This window comes from Prunus mume, linkage group LG2 (assembly GCF_029339155.1).
Source record: "Prunus mume cultivar Tortuosa linkage group LG2, ASM2933915v1, whole genome shotgun sequence".
Lineage (NCBI taxonomy): Eukaryota > Viridiplantae > Streptophyta > Magnoliopsida > Rosales > Rosaceae > Prunus > Prunus mume.
Window position 1 is genome coordinate 6749210 of NC_142699.1, and position 16908 is coordinate 6766117.

Sequence of the window (16908 nt, forward strand, 5' to 3'; positions counted from 1 at the left end):
TCGGGTTTTGGAATTTTTTTTTGGATTAACTAAATAGTATCGCCGATGGGCTATACTGTGGTCTTTCCCCTTTTTTTTAAAGAAATAGTATAGCCGGCCGGCTATACGTTGTTTTTTCAATTCTTTTAGAACAGGAATAGTATAGCCCGATGGCTATTCTCGGTTTTTATTTTTTTTTAGTAAAGCATTTTTTTTAAAAAGAAATAGTAAAGCTTCCCGGGTAAACGCTTTTTTATTAATCTCGGTTTATCCCCTTTTTTTTAAAGAAATAGTATAGCCGCACGGCTATAATTCCTTGTTTCGAATTTTATAAAAACAGGGTATAGGCGAACGGCGATACTGAATTTTTCTAATTTCTTTTAAAGATATAGTATAGCCGCTCGGCTATATGCTGTTTTTTTTTTTAGGAAATAGTATAGCCCACTGGCTATACTGGATCTCCGCTTCAAGAAATCGACACCCACGCATAAACTTTTCATTCTGATATGAATGTTTTTGGCCTGCAAGCTACACAAACACTTAATCTCATATACCCACAACATAATTAACCAACAAATCACTGATGGGAGGAGGACATTATCAATTGCCATATCGCAAAATAAATGGTGACAATCTAGATAAAATCCATGATTCAACATTCAACACAGGAACTGATTGATTCTAAACCAGGCAGACTGGTCTCCCCGACACGTACCTTCTGGCCGCCGACATGTTTGACACAAGGCACACCATAGAATTTTGTCACAAGAGAATTTTCATACCTTAAAACATGTCTGTAATAACTCTGAAGCATCCTAATAAGCACCTGAAAACAACATACAAGCCATCAGATCAGTTCAGTCCGAATGTTGTCTAATTAAGAAAGTAGAGTGGTAGTTACGGAACAAAAAAATTGGCAAAGCGCTGATTATGCCACAGAAATGTCCAAAAAAAGTAAATACTGATAATAAATAAGTCAAACAGGTGGGCAACTGACCTTGACTTCCGATTTCTTGACTGTCTTTATCATAAATCTATCATCCTGAGTCAGGTAAAAGAAACTTCCACTCTTAATACCTAATACCCAGTTGAAGATTGAGCATCAAACCCATCTCGATCGAAACCTGTGCCGTTTCTGTAGAACATCGAAGCCCCCACATTTTCTATAATATCACAAGTAATATCCCCAGCTTCCCCATCGGACTCCCTCCCAGATACAAATCCTGAGAAAAGTCCTCTCCGCCGAGCACCCTCCAGGTCCACCGACGAAACGGAGCGTTTTCGCATCGTAATCGTCAGAGTCCCAGCCCCAAAAGCCCCAATGTCGGTCAAGCTCGGCTCCTTCCCACCATTAGCAGGATAAGAAGTACCCCAATGTCGGTCTATACTCGGTTTTTTCCATTATTTTTTTTAAAACAATAGTATAGCCGCCGGCTATACTGGTTTTTTCCCATTTGTTTAAGAAATAGTATAGCCGCGTGGTAATACTCGGTTTTAAATTTTTTTTTTTTAATGGATAGTATAACCGAACGGCTATAAATTTTTTTATTTATTAATCTTCCAATTTTTTAAAAAAGAAATAGCAATACTGGGTTTTGCGTTTTTTTAAAGAAATAGTATAGCCTAACGGCTATACACGGTTTTTTGAATTTTTTAAAACAAATAGTATAGCCGCACGGCGAGACCCGAAATATGAGAATTAAGATGTGGAGGTTGGACCATTGGGCTAGAATTGGGTTACTCAAAATTGAAGCCCACATAAAGCATTTCATACGACCCAAATCCATTTTGAAGGGGTATTTTCGTAATCAACTTGGCCAGCCACAAAAACCCTAGTGTATATTTGTTCTCCTATATATACACGGTGCACGCAGATCTCTTTTCATGGCCATGGCCCTAGCCGTGTACCTGTGTGTGTCTGACTCTGCGTATCTATTTATGTTGTTGCAACTTGCGTGTATGATTTTGATTTTGGGTTAGGGTTTTGATTGATGTTGAGTGGGTTTGGATGAGCAGGGATTGTGTGTATCGGCGTAGTGCTAGAATCAATGCACTCTGATCCGAAAGAGTTCCCTGCAATATCAAATTCGGGGAAGGTGGGCAGTTGTTTTTCATGTTTACCCATTGAAATTTCAACAATCATCTTCCCCATATCTCCTCTCTCTGTATTTCTTCTTTGTCTTGTTCTCTATAATTTCTGATCAAAAGATCTGTTTCAAAAATGCATGAAATAGCTAGAATTTAATGGTAGGCCTTTCACGAATTCCTTAAAAGTACTTTGTGGATTTGCGTCCTCTCTTTCAGTCATTTGGGTAAACTAATGGTTGCCTAAGCAGTTTGATCTACTCATCAGAAAATGACCTAAAATAAAAAGAAAATTGCAGAAACCCTGTTTGAGGACCAAAAATAAATCCCAACTTGAGCAGAGCTCACATAGAAACCAATTACCACCTATGGAGTAATTAGAGGTCCATTTGGGCCAACTTGGGATTTGGGTCTTAAAACATTTCACTCTCCCTTGAGTGTGTTGGCAGGCCTTTTTTTTAGAAGATGTTTAGGGTCTTTGGGCCCACTAAACTGAAAATTAAACTATCTGGACAGCACCTCTTTGCGTAAATGACTGATTTTAGCAAAATTCTTAATAATTATTAACCTCATCAACGTAGTAAACAAATAACATTCATGGTTGTTTGTTTTCGGGTTTTGTTGATGATGATTGTAGTAAGGTGAAAATTCACATGCCCAACACGGGAAAGTCGCAAAGATTCAAATTTCACAAGGAAATGGCACAGAATTTGGTTCAAAATTAACAAGAACCTGGGCTGCATCACCAAAAGATTCGTCCAACGTTTGGTTCCAATTTCCTCTGCTTTCTCAGCGACAAAAGAAAGAGAGTGAAAATTTGATTGGATGTTGCAGAAGTGTGGACAGGCCCACAGGGCTAGACACTGGCACTGGCAGGCTAAAAGGCCTATTCTGGATTTTTCTTAGCTGGTGTGCCACTGTTTTGCTTGCCCAAGGGCCCATGGAATCTCGATCTAATGTTGGATTCAAATTTTAAAATAATGGAAGTCAGATTGGCTTTAATGGTAACCCCCCCATCACTCAAAGATTTAGGTTGAAATCCCTGCCTAATCAAGCGGTCCAAATCCGATTAGGGTTTGCTAGCATGGTGGTAAACCAAAACTGTTCATGTTTATCGTCTTCATATGGTCCATATGGATTCTAGTGTTAACGATTTATGGTAATTTGTGGGCTTTTTTTGTTTTGGGCCTGCTATTTTAGTATTTTATGTTGGATTTTTATTTTGTTATGGAGCCCCTATTTTTCTATTTTCTGACTTTTGTATTTTGGGTTTCTTTGTAAGTTGTATCTTTTATTTGGCAATGAAATCTTATTCCCTTCGACCGAAAAAAAAAACTTTCGTATCAATGATTTTTTTCTTTAGTTTAAGTTTTGCACTCAAAATCTCATGACCGACTATGAAATGCTTAACGAATCAGTAAACAAATTTGATGGCAAATGTTTGATAGAATGTTTGAAGTAGTGACATGAGAATGGAAAATGTTTGAATTCAGAATCCCCAACTCCAAAACAAAATGACTTTGCTAATTAACTCTCTTGTTGTCTTGTGTTGTCGCATTTTCAGATTTGGTGGATTCATTTCATGCATGCTTCAACATTACCATCATTCCAATTTCTATTATTGTTCTACAACCTCTTTGTACCTCATTGATATATTATAGGAATAAAGATCAAGAAATATTTGATGACCTGTAGAACATGATCCTTGAAGCATCATTTTCCAAAAATCTTCAAGGGGACCTAACTCAAGGTGCTGCCTCCTTCAATGTCCCCAAAAACCCACTTTTAGAATATGCAACACCACCTCATGCCACATTGATGTGTAATTCAATTAGGATCATGCGCATTGGGGCAAGTTGATTTTATATCTCACCTTAGAATAATTGGAGCAACCACCAATAATCCCACATTAAAAATGATTGCATTTTGAAGCTATCTTCTCAAGTTGGGCGGTGGGTTGATGTGGGGTTCTTTTGTACTCAATTCGAGAAACCTCATACCGTATGGCATTCTTGTGGTGTCTACCATTCTCCTTTCAATTATATGGTGCAAAGTGTTTTTGATTGATTGCCATATCCAATATCCAGGCTAGCTGTGAGCATTTCTCATGGTTCAAGCAAGTCATATATGGAAGGCAAATATTGTTGGACTTTCTTCTCCTATGACAACTGCAAAAAGGAAAAAAGAAAAAACGGCTCATCTCAATTTTTCCTTGACATGGCAAGTGCTGTATCGCTGAAAGCTACATACATGTAAAAAGGTAGAAGAATATTATGACCAACAAAAAAAGCAAGCTGAAGGAGTTGTATTCTAACTTGTTATCTTGATGGTTGATAAATGATTACTTTGCTCTAAAGTAGATGAAAAAGGAAAATAGTAAAGTACTTAAGTAACTAATCAGCTATCTAGTATGACATTATAAAGTGAGTGGAACAAACACAAGAACAAGTTGAGAAACTTTTTGGAATTAATTCTTTAGTCCTTTTTTTAAATGGAAAAACTCTAGTATTGTTAGTTGACTAAGTCAAAGATAGTAAATTAAAAATCATAATTTCCTGGTTTTATGTGAAAAATATATGTAAAGTAAGATCTCAGGTTCACATCACAGCCTGTGTCTGGAAAATCTTAGTAGATAATATAATACAAGTTATCCCATCCCTTTTAAGTTTACCTAACATTAGGTAAAATAAATAAAGCAAGTTATCAAACCTTAATACAGCCTACCTTTGTCCAACTAGGTAATGAGTACTCTCTCTCTCTCTCTCTCTCTTGCAAAGTTGCAAGTATAAAACTTTTTCACATCAAAGTTGGTGTCTCTATCTTTCTTTGAGAAAGAAATAATAACAAATACAAAAGAGTTCAGCTGAAAAATACTAATGAAGCCTTGAAGTATATTCCTGAGCCTATAAACTCATGGTCCCATATCTGCAGAAAAATGAGCTTGCAGATGGAGAAGGGAACATAATGGAATGGGATGCGAAATCAAAGTAGGCCTTACATTAGGCGACAAAATAATATGAAGGAGGCCCAGAATACATCCACAACCTTATATATAATTGATTGGTAGTAACTGCGACTTGGGCATAGAGAGGTCCCATAAAACTGAACACTAATTCATTTATCAACCACATAAAATTCAATACAAATTCCATTCGTGAATGTTTTCTCATATTCAAAACTCTCATCCTCTGTAGTTTACATTAGGAGTTCCTCGATCTAAGTCTAAAATTTCTAGCCGTCATTGTATTTAGTCCACACCTTTTTTTTTGTAGATTTAGGTCCATTGACTTTTATTAATTTTTTCTTATGTCAATTTTACTCTTCGAGGTAAATAAGAAAAGAACATTAATTGAAAATCCAAATTAATGTATCGATTCTTTCCTTCTAAATGGATTTCATATTTTAAATTTTGTATCCTTCTGTTGACACCATGACACATCAGTACCAAAAGAACCGTTTTGTCAAGTAGAATACTTTAACAATTAACTATTGCAATATTTACCTAATATATAGATAAAATACAATTTAAGTCATGAAAGTAATGACCCGCATATTATATCTTCCAATAAAATTTAAGACCCATAGGCAAGCACCAACATAAAACTGTACCTATCCATAAGGTTGATTTGTGAGGTTTCAAGCATAAGAACAAATAAAAAAAGTTCATATGAAACAATGAAAGTAGGAGTATTATTGATGATGTCTTCCCAACAAGTATTTACCTGATTACTAGGTAAATATGAGATAATATACTTAATTATTAGGTAAATATAAGATAATGTACCTCATTACTAGGTAAATATAAGATAATATAATATACCTAATTATTATATAAATATAAGATAATGTACCTACTTACTAGATAAACATAAGATAATATACCTAAATACTAAGTAAATAAAGACAGATCACAAACAACCAACATGGAATTGTAGGATCTGGTATAAGCCTTTTCAGACATCCCACTCAACCTTATCACTTTTTGCCGATCGAATAGAAGCCTCAACCTATAAGCCATTCAACCCAAAAGAATTACAACCACAAAGATATGAATATGAAAACGCACTCAAGAAACTATGCAAAAAGAAATTTTTTTTGTTTTCTTTTACCTTGTTGTAGCGATTTGTAAGCAAATCACAGCTTTGCATACCTCAACTTGCAAATTATAAGTAACCTAATAAATACCCAGTTAGAAAATCAATCAAACAAGGATTTTGGTTTCAAATGAAACTCACGATGCCGATTATAGAAGAGTCATATGGTATGTGACAGCTGACTTCTTGGAGAAGTTGGAGGGCTTAATGGGAAAAGAATTTGGCTCCACTAACTTGGTGAAAGTTGCAGAGAGAGTCCGGATTGGTTTAGGGTAGAAAATATCATAATTGTTATCATAAAAATTAATTTTTTACCTTATTTAATTTTTAGGGGCATGATGGGAGTAACTAAGTAATTTTAAAATGAAAAATATAATATGTAAATATAAAAAAATCAATGTAATCATACGTGGCACAAAAGTTAAAGGACTTGTATCAACAACAACAACTACGAAGATGGCATCCAAATTCCGTTTTCGATTTTGGACTTATACCAAATTTTTTATTTAGATTCGCTTGTACTCAAAAAAAAAAAAAAAAGGAACCAAAAAAGTTGTAGCCTTGAATGTTTGAACAAAATAATGAAAAGGATATTGCTTTAGGGAGGAAGAATCAATGAACAAGCCGCAATGGAATTAGGCAAAATTGTCATAAAGTAAACCATTTTATTGATTCATTAGCACAAACTGTCTAAAAATGTTCTCTGATTCAGATACAAATTTGTTTTGTTTGTTGGTTTTATATGGGAATAATGTGTTTTACGGTCTCTTTTCATCCTGAAAATGATATATAGGGAATGACAAACGGAAAAATAATTAAAAGAAAGAAAATAGAGAAAAATAAATAAAATAAAATAAAGGGAAGATGGAAGTAGAGAGGGAGAGTGTCCCCCCGAAGAGGAACCTTATGTTGGGAATGAAATGGACCTTTCCTAGACCACATTAAGCAGCATCTTAAATATCATTTCAAACTTGTACACCTATTTCCCTAATTAAAACACTTAAGAGGCCACGTGTCACATTTGTATATATTTATCTTTTAAACAAATTAATTGATTTTTCTGAAATGCTAGGATAAGCTTCTCAATTCTCAACTTTTTCAATGGATTTGTATTAATAGTAATTAATTAAAATTAGGCCTACGTGGGGCTAATTAAACTTCATAAAATGTTGCAAGTCATTGCATGACTTTTCATGATCAGATTGTGCTAATCACGTTTTTATTTTTCTGTGTGTCTAATTAACTTTTAGTCATCGCAAGTAAGTGGCTGGAATTAATGGTGCAAACCACGTCGAGAGGGTGTTGGTGTGTGACATTATTATTTCACTTTGATCTACATGCTTTAGTCATTATCCAAATTAAACTTTTCTGCCGCCCACGAGTAAATATGATTAATTTGACATTTCTGAATAAATATGACCTAATTAGATCGGATAATGTTTGCAATCACTTACAAACCACATGTCTCAAGTAAATCGTGATCATTCTTACAAATAATGCAAATTGAGACTTAATATTCGAATTAACAATTCTCGTACTCATTTTATTACCATCCAATCGAAGATGTTGTGAAATAATTGTGAGAAAAATAATGCCACCAACCAAGCCATTAACTGTGTAGAGCCAAGCCACCCTACAAGGATTAATAAAACGTCTGGAAAACCAACCTTAAGACAGACACCATGATGAAAAGGTCATCTTGCTTTTCAATTTTTGCATATAATGGCACAATATCTTTCGTGGGGGTGGATGAAACAATAATTACATCACAAAAAGTATTTAATTATGGAGATATGGTATGGAGATGGAGCTGTCTCCCTCCGAATAGGCCTCACCCTAATGTTGGGTAATGACTGTGGCCTTTCCCCGACATATGGCCGCACCCATCACCATTTTGGAAATTAAGAATTAGAGGCCACGACCAAGTCTTTGGGGCTCACTGTTTATTATGTTTATGTTTTTGCTTATCAGGGACAGGGTGTCCAAACAACAAATAAATTCATTAAATTGTATAAAAGGATGTTATTGGAATTGGAACTGCATGAGGAGAAATTAAAGTTAATCTTCACCATGTTTGAAGAGTGTAAACTCTCACGTTTCAGAAACTTGACAAAATAAAATAAACGTTGCGTATGTAAGTGGTGCCACTACAAGTAAAGATGATCATTATATTAAGTCTTCTCATTGTACAAAACGCCTAGAATTTGCACATTCAATCACGTGATGAGAGATACAGAGACAATGAGTTGTTGCACCCGCAACAAGAAAGTTTTTCGGACCTCTAGAAAAGAAACCCTCAAATGGTCAAATTGTTTACCACTTTTGTCGATGTATTTACATCTTCAATATGTCGTATTTGTAGTTAGAAGTTAGAACTTTTGTGTTTGAAAGGAAATCCGGCAGCATATATATGAGGTATATGTACTGTAGACTGCAGAATGAGGCTAGTTAACATAAATATATGTCTGCTCTGCTCCTGTGGGCGGTGGTGACTTTGTCTGAATCACAACACAACACAACACAAGAGTACAATTGTAATAAATTATCTTTGATTCCAAGCCTTTATTGGTCGCAACATAATAAACCCACGAAAAACAGAGCAAGTGTAGAAGAACAGATCTCCATTTGACAGATGAAATCTCCGTACCCTCTTTGAACAAAAATAAAACGTTTTTATTTTCTTTTCTCTTATGCTTTTTAGGCATGCAAATTGCAATGCCCACCCTAGCCCATGTAGCTAGCCACTCAGCCCTCTCAAGTCTCACCCACACGTCAGTCTTTGATAACTGTGCATGCAACTTATTTGGTTTCTTTTCTGTTCTTCTCTCCTCCTCTCTCCCTCTTTTTCTGTTTCAAATACTGTTTGGATGCCAAGAAAACTGGTGAGAAAATAGAATAGTGTTTCTTTTCAACTACACAGAGAAAGAGAGAAACTAAACCGAGTTGCAGCACTCCTTCTTGGTTAATTACCTATTTGATTTGATTCTAGATGCACACCAGTCAACTTGACCTTTATTATATATAAGTTGACAGAAAAAGAAGAAGGGGTTCAAATGCTTTCTAATAATGTGTCATTTTGTTGAGCTAATACCAGAACATAATGTCAATGTGGTTGGTGAAATTTTGACAAAATAAAAAGGATGACTTTTTATTTTATGCAAACGACCCACCAATGTAGCAGTTCGAAGCAAATTCCCACACAAAATAAAACATGCTCTATTAATATTATGTAGCCTCTCAATAACCTTTGTGTTCGTCTATCTTTTGTGCATGTTATTTAGTCCCTTTCTGATTTGATTATTAGGTCTAGGAAGGTTGTGTTCGGTTTTTCATGCCTCTAGCTACTACCTTTTTATAAGTTTGTTAAGATTTTGTATGTATTTAAAATGATGTAAACAAACAAGCATTACAATACGTTTAAAAAGGTAGATATGATTGCTTCTTCAACCGTATGGGTTGTTGGTTTCATGCTAATTTCTTGAAGTTTGAAACACATATCAAAGCTCATCACTCTGACTTTCCCACCACAACACACAAAACCAAATGGTTAAAAAATCACGTCACACCCAAAACACAGCAAAAGGCAAAGAGAGAAGTTTCAATTTTAAATAGGACATGCAGGCAGATCATCTTTCATCACAGCCATGGACCATGGCGGCCAAGGCATGGCCATTGCTAACAGCAGTAGACCCTGCTTTGGGTCTGAGCTATAAGACTCTAGCTGGTCCCAAAAAGGACATGGTCAAAAAAGAGACACATAAACCCTACTATATGTGAGGGCTCGACTCGACCCCTTTCTTTCTCTCTCTTCTTCTCTATCTGCACCAAAACTTTGACCTATTTCTCTGCAAAGTGAAAAAACAATTGCACAACTCCCAATGACCTAATTTTGTAATTTGCATTTGTATATGCCTCCTCTTAAATTTTATGCATTTTCCATTTGGTTTGGTCAATGCCTTCAAATGGGTCGTTGTTTTTGTTCCCACTTCCCATATTTGCTTTGACATGTGAATAATTTTAGGTTTTGAATTAAATTCCAAAAAAGTGAAAATAACCATTTCTTGAGGAAACAGTGGTAAATAAAAGGGAAGGAAAGGCAGTAAACAAAGTAAGCAAAAACAAGAAGAGCCAGCGCATCTTTCTCTTGCTTTCTCTGCTTTTCATGCATTCCTAATACCTCCTGCCCAATGCTCTCCCTTTCACTGAAAAAGCAAAGCAGTGACCCCATTTCTACTCCACATTGCAACCCCATTTTTTATACATCTCTCAGAGAGAGAGAGAGAGAGAGAGAGATAGAGAGAGAGATTCCTGTGGGGCCTATTGTGGCATAGATGATTCAAACATTGTCTTCAAAATATCACAATAAAAATTCATTCAATTGCATAAGCTATGATCCATCCCCTTTTTTTTCTCTATAAACCCTGTACACTTTTTGTTATTCCAAGTCACCTCCCCCTTTTTTTTTTTTTTGAATCTTCTCTCTGGGAAACATTTTAACTCTGTTCCCTAGACCTATCTTTCAAATCTTCACATTCCTTGATTACCACAAAAATTTCACCTAAAGGGAAAAAAAAAAGAAAAGAGGAAAGAATAAGGAAGAAAAGACATCAGAACCCAAACCACCCTCTCCCTTGAATGTACAAAGCACCCAAACCACCCCCAACACCAAAACACCTTTGGCTGTGTCTTCAAAATTCAGCCATAGGGCAGCACCCAACAACAAACCACAGAGCTTCTGTCGTTCCACCACAGTTGCGGTCGTGCCGTCTCTGAATTTACCCCAAGTCTTTTTGCTCCATACCCCCATTGGAGCTGCTTGAGCCCTCTCCCTCAGAAGAGGATAAAATGTTGAATCTTCTTAATCCAACAGTGGTTTCCACTCAGAAATTTCTCATTTGAAGACTACCTATCTTCTATGAAAATTCTTCCAATGAAATCCCTGAACCTCTTCGAGTAAAGCTTTGGATCAACAGCTGAGATCGAACTTGGGTCAGCTTGCAAGGATTTATATGCATGCTCTAACTTCTTGCTGATATCGTAGTCTTGTAAAATGTCGATTATCCCAAAATAGAGGACTACGTCGTAGATTTCACCGCTGCGTGAAGGGGTCAAATGACTGAACCCACCAGGGGTGTACTGATCAAAGTCACTCTTTCGAGTCATCCTCTCTGCCCTAGCAGGCATATTGGCTCCTAAACAGATCAATGGTTTCCTGATAGAGGACATGTTTTCATATCAGTTTAGAACATAATTCATACACTAAAAGACGTAAAATCCATTTCCCACTAAACTAGAAACAATTAGGCCATTCAAGAATCCTCATTGCATCAAAAACCTACCCAAAATTCACATCTGTATTGTGTCAATTTTCCTATTAAAAGTAGTCTTATTTTTTCCCATTGGGAGAATTGGCTAGATATACTGATTTCATTTGGGAAATGAGCCAACAATTGGGTCAAAACAATCCAGGCACCCTTATTCTTATCTAGGAACCCACAGGCAATTGTTACCTAATGGATACCTTACGAATTCAATGGAAGAATTATTAGACAAGCCATTGCCATCAAAACAGCATTGACAAAGCTCAACCACATTATCTTTTCTAGAAATCTTTGTTAATCAATTGCTCAGAAAGATTTGGTTGTATAGGTTAAACTAGAAGAAAACAAGAAATAACGAATCAAAACATACCGGCCAGACAAAACTCGATCCATCTCTTGTAGCTCCGCTTCAAGAAATCGACACCCACGCATAAACTTTTCATTCTGATATGAATCCTTTTGGCCTGCAAGGGACACAAATACTTAATTCAGCATTCTCATATACCCACAAAATAATTAACCTACAAATCACTGATGGGAGGACATTGTCAATTACCAGATCGCAAAATAAATGGTGACAGCCCCATTTTGTCATATGTATTGCTGCCATCATAAAAATGAACACCAACCAAAAGACTATAATCCATGATTCTCTCTGCTTCCAGAAATTGACAATCTAGATCAATTTGCCTGCCAATGTTCATACTAATTAATAACAAGTCAAAGAGATAGAATTCAATAAAAGGGGATAAAATTGCTTCTTCTAGGGCCTTACTTCATAAGGTCTTGGAACCATTTTCCTTGGAGGCGAAACACAAAATTAAGATCCAAGTCCTTGAGAGTTGTGATTTCATCGATTTCCCCCTCAGGCTTATCAGTTGTTCGACCATGGGATGATCCTTTTAGGTCAAATCGTCTATGTATTCTGTAATCCGAGCAGAACAAATTGCCCATCACAATAAACCTCGTCTGATTTCCAATCAAAGAACAACTAGTTAGATACAAAAAAACATCCCATCATTCAACACAGGGATTGACTCTAAACCAGGCAAACTGGTCTCCCCAACACGTACCTTCTGGCCGCCGACAGGTTTGACACAATGCACACCATAGAATTTTGTCACAAGAGAATTTTCATACCGAGAAACATGTCTGTAATAACTCTGAAGCATCCTAATAAGCACCTGAAAACAAAATACAAGCCATCAGATCAGTTCAGTCCAAATGTTGTATAATTAAGAAAGTAGAGTGGTAGTTACGGAACAAAAAAATTGGCAAAGCGCTGATTATGCCACAGAAATGTCCTTTTGTCTCCAAAAAAGTAAATACTGATAAAAATAAGTCAAACAGGTGGGCAACTAACCTTGACTTCCGATTTCTTGACTGTCTTTATCATAAATCTATCATCCTGAGTCAGGTAAAAGAAACTTCCGCTCTTCCCTGGAGAAGAAAGCTCCCTAAGGGCATCATTTCCACAAATAGCCAGCATATAATCTGCAGGATCTACTTGGAATAGCTCCCTCAAATGTCTGAAATAACCAATTGAGTTTTTAGTAACAACACTCACAATCAAAGAAGAAGACGCAAACAGTTGTGGCTTGTTTAGCAGAGCTTCTAATTATAGTATTTTAATTACATTAACCTCTAATAAGAGAAAAAATGGTCATCCAACAAGAAATAATCAACCAAAAGATAGAACTAGAAGTTGAATAGCATCAAGATACCTAAACACCATAGGACAATAGTCCTTCCACCGAAACTCAAACGACTGATGGGGCGGCGTTTTGTTCGATCCTTCCGGTGGAAACCTGGTCCAGAACTTCTCTTTGGGATCGAAATCACTGGGCTTAAGATCCCTCACTATCGAAGCATGCTTCCCAATAGAGTATCTAAAAACCAAAAACACCACAACATCAAACACCAGCCTCCATTGATAAAGAAAACCCATAAGCAAAAAATCACTCCACGACTTGTAAAATCGAAAAATCAGAATAAGTACCTAATACCCAGTTGAAGATTGAGCATCAAATCGTAGTTCTTATGCCCTTTTGATATGGTCTGGCCAGGCTTCTTGGGCTCGCCAGAAAAACAACAGGGACTTCGCCGGAACTTGCCAAACCCATCTCGATCGAAACCTGTGCCGTTTCTGTAGAACATCGAAGCCTCCACATTATCGATAATATCACAAGTAATATCCCCAGCTTCCCCATCAGACTCCCAGATACAAATCCGGGGAAAAGTCCTCTCCGCCAAGCTCCCTCTAGCCCCATCCACCGACGAAACGGAGCGTTTTCGCATCGTAATCGTCAGATTCTCAGCCCCAAATGCCCCAATGTCGGTCAAGCTGTGCTCCTTCCCGCCATTCGCAGGATAAAAAGTACCGTTGAGCTGATGAACCTTCAGGTCCTTGTTCCACGTACCCACATAGCAGCTCCCGTCCGGCCAAGTGAAGATTCCGTTACCTTTCGGAACGCCGTTTTCCCATTGCCCGTCGTATTTGTTCCCGTTCGCCCAAATCAACACCCCGCGACCCGAAATGACACCGTTTCGCCACTCCCCTACATACTCATTCCCGTTTCCCCAAACGTACCGTCCTTGCCCGTCTTGGACGTTTCGTTTCCAAGAGCCCTCGTAGAAGTCACCATTAGCGTACCGTTTCTGGCCGAACCCGTGCTTCCGATCCGACGACCAGGAGCCCCGATACGTGTCGCCGTCGGATCCGATGAACGTCCCGGACCCCTCCATCCGACCCGACTTGAACTCGCCCTCGTACGTCGCGCCCGACGGCCACGAGAACTTGCCTTTGCCGGAGGCCTTCCCTCGCCGCCACTCGCCTTCATACATGCACCCGTCGGTCCAGAGGTACTTGCCCGATCCGTTTGGGACCGACCCGGAGAAGCTCCCGATGTAGAGATCTCCGTTCGGCAGATGCCTCTCGACGCTGGACGACGTCGTCGTGGGAAAGGCCGCGATGGTCGTTATCGTCGTTGTAGTCGTCGGCGTCACTCGGCGCGTGGCCGCCTGGGATCGGCTGCGCCCGATTCCAGCAACTGCCGCCGGCGCCAGCACGAGCTGCGGTGTTTCTCTGTCCCCTTTGTGGTCCTCCTCCCCCGACTTCTTCTTCTTCGTGTGGGAAACGACGTCGCTCGGCGATTCACATAGCAGTGCTTCACGCATTTTCGTGTCACATATATACACACCCCAGCCCACAGCACAAACTGTCACACAGCTCACAGGCACAGCACACAGCTCTGAACTCTCTGGTCTCGCTCTTGGGTCAGTCCGGCAGCATTAGGGTTGTCTCGAAGGAGAGGAACTCGCCGGAAAATGAAATCCGGTGAGCATTTTCAGCGGAAGCTGTCTCTGTGTGTCGCTTTTGCTTTTTGTGTGTTTTTGGTATTTGGGTTTCTCTTTTGTCTTTGTTGGGGTCTTTGGTTTTCTCTTTACTATCTACCTCTCTCTCTTTTGAGTGCTTTGTGTTTGGGAAAATAGGTGGGAATGGGAATCCCTACAAACCAACACAACACAAGGCGCACAGCAGAGAAAAGGATAGAGAGAGAGAGAGAGAGAGAGAGAGAGAGGAGAGAGAGAGAGACCCAAAAACAAAATCAAAACCCAAAAAATAAATTTAAAAAATGAAAATGAAAAATAAAAAGGTGGAAGACTGAAGAAGAAGAGTATTGATGAGCCGGCTTTTGCCTTGGGAACGTTGCTGCAATGCAAGCAGAAAATTTAAAAAGAAATAAAAATAAAAATATATACATACCTATTTGCCATACTGCCAGCTCAGCTGCTTGTTTTTATTTAAATGACTAATTTGTCCTTTACTGTTCCTTTCCCTCTCCCCCCCTACCTTCGTCGTTACGCCGTTTCGTCGTGACGTGATGTGACGGAATTGCCTAGGAATGGTAAGATTCATAACGCTGTAAGCCCAGCCGATAAGGCCGTTGTACATTTACGTAATTTAATTAAACCCTCGTTTACCCTTGTCTTTTCCTCGGATTGGAATTTCAAAATGACGATTCTACCACTCAGTTTTTCATTTTATTATGGTTTTACCTCCTGTGCGGGTGGTCCCCACACTCCTGATTTCTGTGACACGTCCAATGTTTGACGATCCTATTTGTACCTTCCAAGGCTAAATAAAATAAAAAAATTATACTTCCAAAAACCAAACGTCTTCTTTTTTTATTTCCTTCCCCATTGTCAAAGGCCTAAAATATGCTTCTAACCATAATCTACTGTTCTTTTTAGGACAATTAATTAATTTCTTTCTTCTTCTTTTTGTGGTTGGGTTGGGTTAATTATTAATTAATTTGATTACTAATAATAATAATGTAGGTAGTAGATGAATGGTATATAATTTTATTTATATTAATGCGATTGGAAGTTTTACTTTCAATAAAATAAGAATCTAAAACGATATTTGATGATGATGAGAGACGTGCGGAAATTAGTATTTATGGTGTGTTCCTGTGTAAGCCCAAATCCAGGTGAGATTGGAGAGAATGTTATTTCTTTTTTTAGAAATATTATTCAATAATTTGGGGTAATAGTAAATTAGTCTTTCCTATTTACACCCAACTTTTTTTTAGATGGTTCTAATCTTTCATAGGAAATTATTTTTTTGCTAACTTTCTATGATAGAAAATGGAATACATTATTTTTGTGTCTCTACGATCTGTTTTTATTTTTATTTTTTTGCTTTGTGAATTATTATGTGCCTTTCACATAGTTTTGTGGGTTGGCTTTTTTTTTTCCCCCTTTTTATATGGTGGTCCAAATTAATATAGGCCTACTAATAACTTTGAAAACCTTTTCTTATTGGGTTGGTCCAATTTTTAACGATTATATTAGGTTCGATTATTACTCGTTCTTTAAAATGTCCAAATTTTTTGAGTAGTTAAAAGCGTCAATGGATTTTGATTTGTTGAGTATCGGTCAACTATGACTTGACATGTTTGATTCATTTTATGATATGTTAATCGATTGGTCATTTGATATACATCTCGTTAAACTCAAGATAACGACATTTTAAGACATAACGTATTAGTAATTTTCTTTTCAAAATTGAAAGAGGTTCGAAAATGCAAGCAAAATCAACCAATTAGTTATTCTAAATAAATAAAAACTCCATACAATAACATATTAATAAATGGAACAAAAAATGAAAACTATAGGCATTCTTTTTAATATAGTGCCAATTTTACAAAACTTATTTGTGTCACAATGTGTTTACTACTAATCTAACAAGTTTATTACATGATAGCATATTAATAAAGTAATAATTATTTATAAGTCCTTATCCATGTTGGGTTTTTTTCCTTCCTTTTTTTTCGAAAAGGGTTTATATGAGGTTTGAATTTAGCCTAGCCCCTGGTCAAAAGGGAAAAAGAATGAATCCCCATGTAAGCTTTGGAAATGGTGAT

At 37.4% G+C, this 16908-nt stretch overlaps 1 protein-coding gene, 1 long non-coding RNA gene and 1 other non-coding gene across 3 annotated transcripts; 1 reads left to right on the forward strand and 2 right to left on the reverse strand.

Annotated features, from left to right (window-relative positions):
- Positions 1–544: 544 nt before the first annotated feature.
- LOC148919518 (uncharacterized) lies at positions 545–1383 on the reverse strand. Its single transcript, XR_016124469.1, has 2 exons — positions 977–1383; positions 545–805 (listed from the first exon to the last, which is right to left on the reverse strand). It is a non-coding gene; the product is annotated as an uncharacterized LOC148919518 (long non-coding RNA).
- A 605-nt stretch (positions 1384–1988) lies between these two features.
- LOC148919519 (small nucleolar RNA snoR135) lies at positions 1989–2135 on the forward strand. The gene has a single exon (XR_016124850.1). It is a non-coding gene; the product is annotated as a small nucleolar RNA snoR135 (small nucleolar RNA).
- An 8366-nt stretch (positions 2136–10501) lies between these two features.
- PIP5K2 (phosphatidylinositol-4-phosphate 5-kinase 2) lies at positions 10502–15181 on the reverse strand. Its single transcript, XM_008235688.2, has 8 exons — positions 13479–15181; positions 13204–13368; positions 12843–13008; positions 12553–12663; positions 12255–12448; positions 12036–12169; positions 11850–11943; positions 10502–11370 (listed from the first exon to the last, which is right to left on the reverse strand). Exons 1-8 carry the CDS (start codon positions 14654–14656, stop codon positions 11061–11063), a joined length of 2352 nt encoding a protein of 783 aa, XP_008233910.2. The 5' UTR covers positions 14657–15181; the 3' UTR covers positions 10502–11060.
- Positions 15182–16908: the final 1727 nt, after the last annotated feature.

Excerpts from the sequence above, each read along its gene's own strand:
- PIP5K2 (XM_008235688.2), bottom strand. The coding sequence starts at position 14,656 with ATGCGTGAAGCACTGCTATGTGAATCGCCGAGCGACGTCGTTTCCCAC. Across the intron at positions 12,664-12,842 it reads TCAAGAAATCGGAAGTCAAG|GTGCTTATTAGGATGCTTCA; the intron begins GTTAGTTGCCCA and ends TTTTGTTTTCAG. Across the intron at positions 11,944-12,035 it reads ACCATTTATTTTGCGATCTG|GCCAAAAGGATTCATATCAG; the intron begins GTAATTGACAAT and ends TGTCCCTTGCAG.